General features: G+C 49.3%; 1 protein-coding gene across 3 annotated transcripts; it reads right to left on the minus strand.

Annotated features, from left to right (window-relative positions):
* Positions 1-522: 522 nt before the first annotated feature.
* On the minus strand, positions 523-11,276 carry zc3h13 (zinc finger CCCH-type containing 13). Of its 3 annotated transcripts, none has more exons than XM_049569978.1 (20): positions 10,926-11,276; positions 9,963-10,142; positions 9,727-9,830; positions 9,504-9,618; positions 9,286-9,397; positions 9,028-9,191; positions 8,784-8,935; positions 8,421-8,621; positions 8,177-8,332; positions 7,747-8,090; positions 7,135-7,629; positions 6,802-7,044; positions 6,204-6,699; positions 5,316-5,428; positions 3,743-4,993; positions 2,981-3,658; positions 2,745-2,888; positions 2,434-2,634; positions 2,073-2,236; positions 523-1,961 (listed from the first exon to the last, which is right to left on the minus strand). In XM_049569978.1, exons 2-20 carry the CDS (start codon positions 10,131-10,133, stop codon positions 1,761-1,763), a joined length of 5,505 nt encoding a protein of 1,834 aa, XP_049425935.1. In that variant the 5' UTR covers positions 10,134-10,142; positions 10,926-11,276; the 3' UTR covers positions 523-1,760. The 3 variants fall into 3 exon arrangements, with proteins under 3 accessions (XP_049425935.1, XP_049425933.1, XP_049425934.1); XM_049569976.1 differs by having other exon boundaries at positions 524-1,961; positions 5,232-5,428; XM_049569977.1 differs by lacking the exon at positions 10,926-11,276 and adding an exon at positions 10,736-10,917 and having other exon boundaries at positions 524-1,961; positions 5,232-5,428.
* Positions 11,277-11,976: the final 700 nt, after the last annotated feature.

Below are 11,976 nucleotides of genomic sequence, written 5' to 3' on the forward strand. Positions count from 1 at the left end.
TCCCTCACAGCGGTTTTGAAATATTGCATTTGCAAGAATGATAAGGATGTAAGGTCACAGTGACCTTGACCTTTGACCACCATAATCCTAACAGTTCATTGGTAAATCCAAGTGAACGTTTGTGCCAAATTTGAAAAAATTACCTCCAGGTGGTCTTGAGATAGAGTTCACAAGAATGGGACCCAGCGCAGCAGCATTAAAATAATGTGTAGTATCTATTTGAAGTCAGTGTTGTAAAAAATGGCATTGAACGCTGTTGACTAAGGTCCAACAGGACTGAAACGTTAAGTGCAATTAATAGATTGTGATTCTGAGCAAGAGCAGTGTGCGGGATTTTCTGTTCAAAGATATAAATTACGCCCAAAAGCGGTCATATTGACACCACTGCGTATTGACAGCACTTACCTCAAAGTGCAAAAGCTTGCCTCTAGTGGCCGTCCTCATCGTGGTCATTTAATGTCATAATCCTGATAGACTAGCATTTTAATTCTTGAGGTCACAAGCTGCTATGACAATTTAAAAAATGTCATTCTACATTTATTTTTTCAGTAAAAAAAAAAAAAAAAAAAATACAGCGTTGAACCAGATATCATTACTTGCACATCTCAAAATGACCTTGACCCTTAGACAAAATAAATATGTAGCAGGAGAAGGTGACATAGTTGTGGTCGGACGCTTTCAACATCACTTAGATTTCATGTCACAGTAGCATGGCCGAGAGGAGGTGTCATGTTGAATCCAGGGCTCTAAGATAACAGCCTCTTCCCATTTTTATGTTCAGCTGTCGATTGTTTGTCCATTGACTTTGTGTCCATGCACCACCTGCTCTTTACAAGTGTCACTTTGAGCTAAGAGTGTTGATAGAACCACATCCCAGAGATTCAGCTTCTCCACCTGTACAAGTCTTTTTTTTAAATCAGGACTGTGGAACCACTGGAAGCTCGAATTAATTATCCCTTCAGTCATTTTAAAAAACATCTACGCAGTCTAGTGTCTTTTCCTATTGGGAATGATCCTGTTTGGATGGTGTGGACTGGTGAACGTTAGGGAGAGGAGTTCCACATGGCAGTGTTGGAGTTCAGTTCAGGGAGACATTGCCAAACCATTCAGAACACATACACGAAGCAAAAAGCAGTAATGTTTACAGTTATAAGACAAATGACATTCAGTGGAGGAATAGTTTGGCAGTGCTTATTCATGAGAAACGTTCATTCAAGTCCCTGCAGGATGTTTCAGTGTTGTCGGTCAGTGACGCTCTGCAGCAAACGCTAAAGCTTTGCTCGGCAGAAATGTCGTCATATGACGTTAACAGAAATAGCGATGACATCACATTAGTTAAAGGCTGAACAGTCACTTTGACAAAGCAAAAGACCCGTTACAAAAATCCACATCTGACCATTTTAATGCACAGTCGTGGTTACCAATGCACAACATACGAAAACAAACATTTGAGCTTGGTTAGGCAGGTGAGACGGACAATTAAAAAGCTGCACTAAATCACTGCAGTGCACAAAAAAACATGAAATCATTTTGGGCATGTTTCTCATACATGGGTCGTTACACACCTCCATAGGCTAGAGTGTCCAGTAGTCTATGGCACAGCACGTGCAGATCATCCAAGACATGTCAAGCATAACTGATTCACAATTTATTTCCTGTCATGATTAAAGGTAATGTAAGAAATGAAATGGGACAGAGTCAGCGAGAGTTAGGAGGGGGGCGTTCATTTTCACGTGTTTGACTCGCTAAAACCACTTCTATCAGGACACACACACTTCAGGCTGAGCTGTGCTGAGCTTACTACCACCGGCTGGGGCCGCCTCGGCTGCTGGTGCTGACCCACCGTCGGCCCTCTCTGAGCCTGAGGCCTGACCAGCCATGGTCCGTCTGAAGAGCCGCATGCTCATCTGCAGCAGCTCGTTGTCGACCACGGGCGTAGTGGGGTACTGCTTCGTCAGACCCTGAAGACGGAGACGTAGATTTAAACGTCATTTAACAAAGCACTTTTAAAGTCAGCATAAGTAACTGTAGTATTAAAGTCATCGTCCTGTCAGTGATTGGATGACATCTACCTTGTCGTTCTTTAACAGCTGCCGGCGGATGGCGAAGTCCCTGCGGGCACACAGGGCCTTGCAGCAAGGCCCGAGGTTCCTCAGTAGACCTGCCCTCTCCACCCGCCTGTTCAGGGCTGCCATGTTCAGAGCCCCCAGGTCATGCTCGAACAGCTTGTCAGCATCTGGCAGCACAGAGATGACAGAGTTTTAGACATATGGACCACACAAAAAAGACTAAACTCTATTAAACGTCAGAGAATTCTCGATAAAGAGGAACCGTGGATTTTTAAAGTCGGATATCATGACAATAATTTGGAACAGGAAAAAGCCGATAACTGATTAATCCGCCGATACCACACTTGTGGAATAAAACTCTCACCTTTGGGGTCGTCCAGCTCTGACTTGCACACCTCTCTGACCTGCTCCAGGAGCTCAGGACCAGCGAGTCGCTTAGAGATACCCGCCCTGAGAAGCACGGCCCCTGGGGTGAACCGGAGCAAGGCTGCCCCTGCTGCCCGCGGCTCCTGCTTCTGTTTGGGCATCAGGCTGGACCAGTCCACGTCAATGACGTCCAAAGGACCTGCACACACACGCCATGAAACTTCATTACAAGAGTCTACACAGCTTTCGTAGAGCAACAGTTTCCAGACAAACTATTAACAAATAAATTTCCATAGTTCTTCCTGGTACCTGTAATTTTCTCCTCGTCTTGCTGATCCTCTTTCTTCTGGCTGTCAGCGAGAATTTCATCCAGCTCATCGTCACTGATGGGCTCATACTCCTCTCCCACAGACGCCACTGACTGGCCATCGTCTTCTTTCCCATCATCGTCTCCTGAGAAACCAGCACAGGTAAAATTTCTTAGAACCCATGTTGGAAATGTAGAAAGAAAGTGAAAAAATGCAGCCGTGTTCGGATCTTCTTACCGTCGATGCTGTCCGTCTTCTCCAGCTCCCGCTGCTCCACCATCAGATGGTGACTGTTGCTCGGTTTCTCCGGCTCTGGGGGGCTGAAGGCTTCTCTTGGCAGCAGAGGCTCGTATTCGCTCCTCTCCGGTCTCATCAGGTCCCCTCGCAGGTCTCCTCTGAGATCACCTCTCAGATCCCCTCGTCCTGGGGCTCTGGGGTCCACGTGCGGCGGCAGGTCCATCATCATCATCATCCTCTCCCTCTCTCGATCCCCACCTCTGTCGCCTCTGATGTCTCTCTCCCGCTCCCTCTCTCGCTCTCTTTCCCGCTCCCGTTCATGCTGCTGAATGAGGCCTTCAGGGAGCAAGCGTTCCCTCTCCCTGATGTCCCGCTCCCTCAGGAGAGGTTCCCGGCCAGGACGCATCAGCAGGGGCTCTCGCCCCCGGCTCGGCCAGTCTCTGGGTTCAGGCTCCCAGTCCCTCTGTTGCTGCAGAGGCTGTTGGAGGAGCAGGGGCTGCTGCTGCTGTTGCTGCTGCTGAGGGCGAAGGTCCTTTCGGTCACGCTCGCGCTCAAATGGCTCCCTGTCTCGCTCCCGTTCTCGGCTGTCGTGGGAGCCGGCGCGCGACCTGGACGGGGCCTGCCTCTCAGAGTCAGGAGAGCTGCGCCTGGAGCTGTGGCTGCGGGAATCCTGCCGGTCTGTAAGACAGGAGTGACAGATATAAGTTTGGCATTCTTACAGTTAACAAAACGTTTATGATTTAGGTGTGAGTATTGATTTACCTGAGGAGGTGCTGCGACTGGGCTCCCCTCTCCTCAACTGGTCTATCCGAGACTTCCTCTCAGCCCCAGGAGGGTCGTTTACACTCTGCCTTTCTCTCTCCCGTTCTCTCTCTCTTTCCCTCTCTCGTTCTCTCTCTCTCTCTCGGTCCCGGGAGTTGGCGCCCTGCAGCCTGCCCCGGCGGGGTCGTGCGCCCTGGGGGTCGTCTCGATGGGCTGACTCGTTTGAGGGTGAGCGCAGGCGTCTGGACGACGTGCGGCTCTGGTTGCTTCCCATGCTGCTGCTGCGTGTCTGCTCCGGGGGAGGTTTGCGGAGCAGGGGCTGGGACATGAGGGGCTGCGGGGTCAGAGTCTGCAGCAGCATGGGAGGATCTTGGGAAAGCAGAGGGGCGATGGGTGGTGGGTTGCACCGCTCCCTGTCTCTGCCCACTCTGGGACCACCACCTCTCCTATGAGGCTCGGCAGGAGCCCTGTCAGCAGGAGCCAGCGGCACTTGTGTGTCCAGTAGTCCACGGTCTGTGACCTCCTCATCTGACCAGTCGCTGAAGTTGTCCATTTTGGACAGTGGAGACGGCTCTGCGTTGCCTCCAGTGACACGATGGTCAGGCCTCATTGAGGGTGGTGGCGTCCGGGGTCCTCTCTTGCTGCGTTTATTATGTGGCTGAGGGGCAGATGAATCCTCATCAGACACATCAGATTCTCCTTCTCGTGAGCGTTTCCTCTTTCGGTCGAGCGCCTTCTTCTTTGTTCCTTTCCTGGGCGAGTGTAAGGGTGGAGGTCCATCTGGAGGACCGCCAGCTGGGGGCTCGGGGTTGAAACGATCTCCTGCACCAGCCAGGCCACCGCCAATCTCCTCTTCTTTGCGACCCTTCTTCAAGCCCTTCCTCTGCGACTTCTTCTTTTTGCCCTCCTCATGGGCCTGGGAGCCGGCGATGTCTCTGTCTTCGCTGCCAATGGCGAGGGATGACGCAGGGGGAGGTGGCGTGGCCTCCCGCTGCTCTCTGCCTCTGCTGCGGGAGTCAGCAGGGGTGTCTGAAAGGTGCTCTCCTCGCCTGTCACCTCCTCTGCTTCGTTCCCCGCGCGGCTCCAGGTCTTCATGGCGGCTGCGTGCGTCCCTTTTGTCCCCAGCTCCTCTGCGCTCCTCATCCTTCCAGTGGCTGGACTTCTCATCGGCCAGAGCAGCCCTCGGCGGAGAACGTAACAAGGGCTCCTGGGGCCGCACCACCTGGCTCAGCAAACGATGCTTGTCAGCACCTGCACATGAACAGTCAGATAACCACATTCATTACATTTTAAACATAGCAAATAAAAGCTTTGACATCAGTGCGTCTCTGCGCCATTTTTGGGCGAGCAGCTGAGGCTCTTCTCTGGAGGTATTTGCCATAAAATGATTAACAGTGCAAAGCTCTTTAACAGAGAGTGTATCTGTGGTATACGGGAAGTGCATTGTCCAATAAACAGGAGTGTGTCCTTGCAAAAAGAATTTCCCTACTGTCAGATGGAGGCGGACACACTGGGCTGGGGAGGAGGGGCTGTGGGTGGAGCTTGGCCTGCCCTCGGCCAATCGGGCGCTCACTTTTCTCTTCCGCGCTGTTGTAGCCGTCGCTGTCTGCCGGACTGAGGTCCCGAGTTGCTCGCTTAGGCGAGGCTCGGGGGCTGGGGCTGCTCTCCACCCTGGGCCTCTTACGACTGAAGGGAGAGGAGAGGAGGATTATTACAAAAAAATTCAATCACAGGGGAGGAGGAGCTAAATTAATAACAGATTACACTGGAATGTTTGCGACCCTGTCCGTCAAAATGGACAATAATTTAAGGGAGTTTTTCAATTATAACAAGCTTGCGAAAGTCTAGTGGTCCAACTCCAGACGTTGAGACGAATCTTCAAACGACCTCTGCTCAAATCATAGTGCAAAATCAACTGCTCAACATTAAGGGTGTCCAACGGCTTCTCCCGGTCACAGAACACTCTTCTCGGGATGCCTTAAGTTTCCTCATTTATCACTTTAAACTCCATGTTGCAGTTAAGATGCAGTCAGTGGTGCTTTATGTTTTTTTTCCTTACTTTAGCTGCAAAGGTTTAACACACTTAAAGCGATTCCTTAAGAGAACGATAAAGAGAAAACTTTAAGGAGAGGACTTAAGGATGTTTTGTACAACCAATTAATTCGGATTTAAAGGAAAATCTTAAGTGCTTTATGTCACTGGCCTCCTGGTATCATGACATCTGCTCGTGGCAATGTTACGATGGAATATTTTAGGTTTCATTATGTTTCAATAGATAAAACAGCTTCTGAATGATTCAGATTAAAGCCTGGTGTTCAACAGGGCGCCCCTCTAGGACACTGTTTCTTTTGTAAATAAATGTACAGTTTACATAGCAGTGGTGTGTGGTAGTTCACACAAGAGGTGAAAAATGGTGATAGTGAAGGAAACTAAAGAATAATCTGAGCAGGCTGGTACATGCCTTGTCTTGCGTTCGTCCCGGGTGTCTCTAACGGTCCGGTCGTCCCTGATGTCGTCTCTCCTCTCCCGCCTCTCCTCTCGTCCTCTCTCTCTCTCCTCCCATTCACGCTGCCTCTCTCGCTCCCGCTGCTCCCTCTCCCTCTCCCTTTCTCGCTCCTTCCTCTCCCGCTCCCTCTCCCGTTCCTCCCTCTCTCGCTCCCGCTCCTCGCGCTCCCTCTCCCGCTCTCTCTCCCTCTCTCGTTCCCGCTCCCTTTCCCTCTCCCTGGCCCGCTCCCTCTCGGCCTCCTTCTCTCGCTCCCTTTCCCTCTCTCGCTCCCTGTCCTCTTTCTCTCTCTCCCGCTCCCTGTCCCTCTCTCGCTCTCTCTCTCGATCCCGGTCGCGGGTCCTGTCGTCTCGGCCCTCGTCTGCTCTGTCTGTCCTGCGCTCCTGCCTCCTCTCCTCCCTCTCGGAGTCCTCTGATCTTCCCTGGTATCTGTTTGGGGAGGCTGCTCTTTGATCTGGGGAAACACACGTTAAAAAAATTAGCCACACAAATTTGAAATAAGAAACTATCAAGAATTACACCCTACTCAGTTTCTGATAAAATAACCTAACCCCACCTCTCTCTCGGTTGTCTCTGCGATCACCGTGCCCTCCTCTCCTGTCGTATGAGGAGTCTCTGGCCTGCTCTCCTCTCCTGTCACCCTCGTAGCGATCTCGATCTGAACCCCTCTCAGAGCTTCTTTCGGTAGCACTGCGATCTGTGCTCCTCTCAGCGCTGCGCTCACGCACCGCGCTGCTGCGTGAATCCCAGTTGTCATGGCTGCTTTTCAGTTGGGAGCCCCGGGAGTTTCTGTTTGAACCTGAAACAAGACACAGGACGATTTCAAAAGGTGAGAAAGACGCAAACAGATTAAAGGTACAATGGTTTTAAATGTAACGTCAGGTCTTGCCTTTATCAGATGTTTCATTGGCACGCCCTCTCCCTCGTCCATTCCTCTCAGCTCTGTCTGTCCTGTTCTCCGTCCTCCCATCAGCTCTCCCTCCATCGTCGCGTCCATGACCTCTCCCGTAACTCCTGTCCTCCTGCACCGCCTCCTCCTTCCTGTGGCTATCAGTCCTCTCCCTCTCTCTCTCCTTTTCCCGTTCTCTGTCCTTCTCTCTCTCCTTCTCCCGATCCCTCTCTCGCTCCCGTTCACGGTCGCGACGCTCCAGCGACTCTCGGCTGGAGCGGGTGTCCGCCCTGCTCTCTCTGGAGTCCTTCACGTCCCTGTTGTCTCTGTGGTCGCGAGAGTCTCGAGTTGTTTCTCTTCCTCGCTCGCGGGCGTCACGTCGCTCGCGGGCCTCTCTGGTCTCCCTGTCGTCGCGGGCGTCCCGTGATGAGACCTGTTCGGAGTCATAGTCCCGGTCGTCCCGGAAGCTGTCCTTCTCTCGCTTGCTGCGGCTTTCTGTTTGTAAGAGAGACACAAGACTTAACAACTGATTGAAGGAAACATTTAAACTTCAGTGTGATTAATTGATTATCGAAAGTGTTGCTGTGTAAGACAAACACGGCACAAACATACCATCTCTGCGCTCGTGTCTGCGCTCCTGGGCAGGCGGACTCCTCTCTCTTTCACCACGGCTCCTCTCGCGGCCCCTGGAGTGGCGCTGGCTGGGGCTGGATCTGTCAGATCGCCGATGGGGTGAGGAGGTGTCATGGGAGGCGGGAGGTGACCGAGAGCGCCGGGAGCTTGGAGGGGGGGAGGCAGAGGCCTGGGCTGCTGAGCTCCGGTGGTACGCAGGAGAGGACGAGCGCCGCCGACGAGGGGACGAAGAGTGCCGCTGGGCAGAGGAACCAGAGTGGGAGGAGGGGGAGTGGTGGCGGGGAGGAGTGGGGGTGCGCTGGTGGCGTGGAGGAGAGGGAGACCTGCAATGACAAAGGACAGTACAGTGATAAGTAGTGATTAAATCCTTGAGCAAGAAAATCTTTGCCCGTGGTTCACATGTACCAACCTGCGAGGAGGGGAGGCCTTATGGGACATAGCTTTCGGAGAGGAGGATTTCTTCCTGGCTGGAGGTGAAGTGCCCCTAGAGAGAGACGACACACTACCAGAACGCTCCTCTGACGTCACAGACCGCTTGGCCTTGTGGGAACTGTCTGATCGGTCCCTGAAAACAACACGGGTATGTTAAAAAAGAAAATCTCAGAACACTAATGAGACGAATCATCTCAATGGCGACTATCCTCTAACTTTACCTGCGTTTCTCCTTCTTCTCTTTGTGTTTTTCTGTATCTCGCCCCCGATCTTTCGCTTCCTTCTGCTTCTCCTCAGACTTCTCCTTGTTCTTGTGTTTGCCCTTGTGTTTTTTCCCAACCACAGGAATGTCCAGAGGGACTGGGGGAGGAGGACTGGGGGTACGGGGCCCTTTCTTCTTACTGTGGCTCCCCTTTGACGGCCTGGATGGAGGAGGGAGGAGGGTGACACCGATGTATAAATGTGGCCGGAGCACTGCTGTTTAGCTTGCACAAAACTGATGTGACACAATTCTCAATCACTTCTTGTTTCCCAGATTGGATCTGAAGTCTGTTGAGTAGTTCATGAAACACCCAAACCCTTACCTGGTAGAGTCTGAAACTGGCGAGGACACTGATGCCTTCTTCTCTTTCTTCCCAGAACCTTGTCCTTTGGTTCCACTTTTGTGTTTTGGGGATCTACTTGACTTCCTGGACGGTGACGGTGAATCTTTATGACTTAGCGGCTCTGGGGAGGCCTGAGGGAAAGAGACAACAGATCAGGCTGAAATCCTACCAACCATTATTCTACTCTCTGAAATCCAAGCAAAAGTAGAAACGAGTTACTTACCTTGGGCATGGCAGTGGCTCTAGTTTTGTTGGGGGTCTCATCTTTCTTGATGACAATCTCCTCCCTCTTGTCCAAGTTCTCCTGCTCCAGTTTCATCAGCTCACGTTGAATCTTCTGGCGCTTCATCTCAAGCGACAACTCGTAGTCGTAGTCGATATCTGAGTCTTTAAGTATCAAAACAACAACAGAAGCTTAGATTAAACAGTCCAAATCTTAGAATAGTCACGTCAAAACCCATGGTGAACAAAACAAGCTCACCTTCACGATTAGTTTCCCACTCTGTGGGCTCTTCTTCACTGGCTGGGGTGCGCTCCTTTGTGATCTTTATATCCTCCTTTTCCCTGTGTCGGCCTCTGGAGGAGTCTCTCTGCTGTTGATGGACACACACATGTTGCATCACGTCAAAATCCAAATCCAGCCACCCACCAATGAATTATTTATTTAAGAAGTAGAGACTGAAGGAGCAGAGAACTCACTCTCGCTGGGGGGGATGTGGGCTCGTCGAGGTCTCGCTTCAAGTTTTCTGGGTCAACATCCTGTCTTTTATTCTTCATCCTCTCCCGCAGATCACCTGTGGGTCTCTCGGCTGACCTGCTCCGTAACACAAACACAACAGACAAAAAAACATTTGCTTGTAAGTGGACAGGACCACAATAACAAAGACTTAGCCAACATATCCTGACTGACAAACCGTCTTACCGACTAAAGCTAAATCCTTTGCCTCGTGGCTGAGTTCCATGTGTGTAGCGACAAGTGTTGCCGTAACTGCAATTACCGGTCTTCAGCCAATTTCTACAGTGACTCTGAAAGACACACACACACGAGTCGCATGAGAGAGTCCGCCGTAACGAGACAAACATCACGCCATACAGGGACACAAAACATGTTTTATCAGCCTGCTACAAAGCGTGTATTGCATCATAGATTATACACACATCAGCAGCATTACTCCCAGTGCTGGGGCCGAGTCTCTCGAACACACTGGGCCGGCGGGAGGGGGCGGCGGGGTTGCTGGTGCTGCTGGTCGTCGTGGTGCTGCTGCTGCTGCTGCTATCAGATATGGTTTTTGAATTCTCCACTGTTACTTTCCGCCTGATCTTGGACATTCTGCAAGACTGGAAATGTGACAGACAATGCTTAATGAAATGACGGTGATGAATCATGTGCATCAGTACAACACAAGGCATAAGCAGGGGTGTTAAATAAATAATTATGGAAAGAGTAAATGGAAAAATGAACCAATAAATCTGTGTCTTATATTTGGTGCTAAGGGAGGATGATAACAGTGATTAGTGTAGAACTAATTTAAATATATCACCACATATACTACACGGTTTAGCCCAAATAACATGAAAAAAACCAGATTTTCTTTGCTGTGTGACTACTCCACCAGTGCTGCCCCGTCATCCCTGCATTCATTCATTCACCCACAGTGTAGAGCTACAGAGTTTAGCACCATAAATTACAATTAAAATCATTTTAATCTTTCTTAAAAGCTCTTATCGTTAGTATTAACTGCCTGCAGATCTCCCATAGGTGGCTACACATCCATAACATGACCACATGCAAATAACTCGGCCTGATGTTGTTTGTGCAGCTGCTAGCTGCTAGCTTAATGTTAGCTAAAGTTCCTAGCTAGCTACATGACTTTACTGTTATTGTTAATAAGTCTTACATTCATACACACATATAAAAGCGGTTCACATACTCAGGCGGTTATTCGCTGACGTTAAAAACACTGCATGCCTCGTGCAGGACACAAAACAAGCGGACGGAGGCTAATGCTAAAGTTAGTTCACCAAAGAGCTAATGACTTGTTCTATGTTAGCGCGCGGCCTTCAGGCAGCCGTTAGCGGCGCCCCTGCTACACGCCGCGTGCCCCAATAAAGCCGTCTCACCCAAGATATAAAGTCGGCGTCGCATCTACTTTGGTCCAGGCAGCGGATTCAGCACTTGTAGAAACAACAAGGCTTATTCTTCTTTGAAATCAGAGGCAGAAACTGCCCTGTGTGCCGTCATATTGGCGGAGGGTGTGCATCACAGGTCGCGTTCTTCTTCGGTGGTGGTGTGCGGGTTGTCGCAACTAATATCTTCTCCGCGCTTTTATTTTTCAGTGACATGTCAGCACATTATTCTCTTTTAAAAACTCTCCTTCTGTGAACTGTACTTATATAAGTAATGACACTGGAAGTAATAACTGTAAGTTGTGTTTTGTGAGGTCGTTTGCTGATAATGTCTTGCTGTGAAAGTTTTCACCGGAAGTGGTTTTTAATGCTTGTAGTTGCGCATTATGGCCACGAGGGGGCAGCAAAATGGACGACCGCTGAAAAAAACAGCACAGTCTGATTCAACTGGATTTTAAAACATATTTTGGTAAGAAACTTTGACTCAAAGAATATGATTTATTATTTAGATTTAATCCTACTATTTTCTTCAGCCATAAACAACACAATATATCATTTATTTGCTTATTATTTTTGCCAAATTTTACATGTAGACAATACAACTCTTGAAGAAATCACCATCTTATATAACATTTCAACAAACAAGTCTAAATAGCCTATTGATTACAGCAATAACATCTAAAATCTTCAATTAAAAAGGTTAACAAAACTATAGTTTATGCAAATAATTCAATTTCATACCTTTTTTATTTATACAAGAGTCAGGAAAATTTCCAGATAGACAGCAATACAACTTATAACCTTCATTGGTACTGATTAGTGTATTTCGAATAAATAATACTGACTGGCATGTGCTGATTATAAGAGCAATTACTCTGACAAATAATATTGTTGTGAAACATTACATCAATACACAGAAGTAGATTGAAATGTTTCCAATATTCTGGTGAAAATTCAAGATTTAATCGCCATTTCAACATGGTTGATGGGGATTTGGTTTGGTGAGCTCACACAGACAAAACCAAGAAGAACTGCACTCGCATAC

This window comes from Epinephelus fuscoguttatus, linkage group LG24 (genome assembly GCF_011397635.1).
Source record: "Epinephelus fuscoguttatus linkage group LG24, E.fuscoguttatus.final_Chr_v1".
Classification (NCBI taxonomy): domain Eukaryota; kingdom Metazoa; phylum Chordata; class Actinopteri; order Perciformes; family Serranidae; genus Epinephelus; species Epinephelus fuscoguttatus.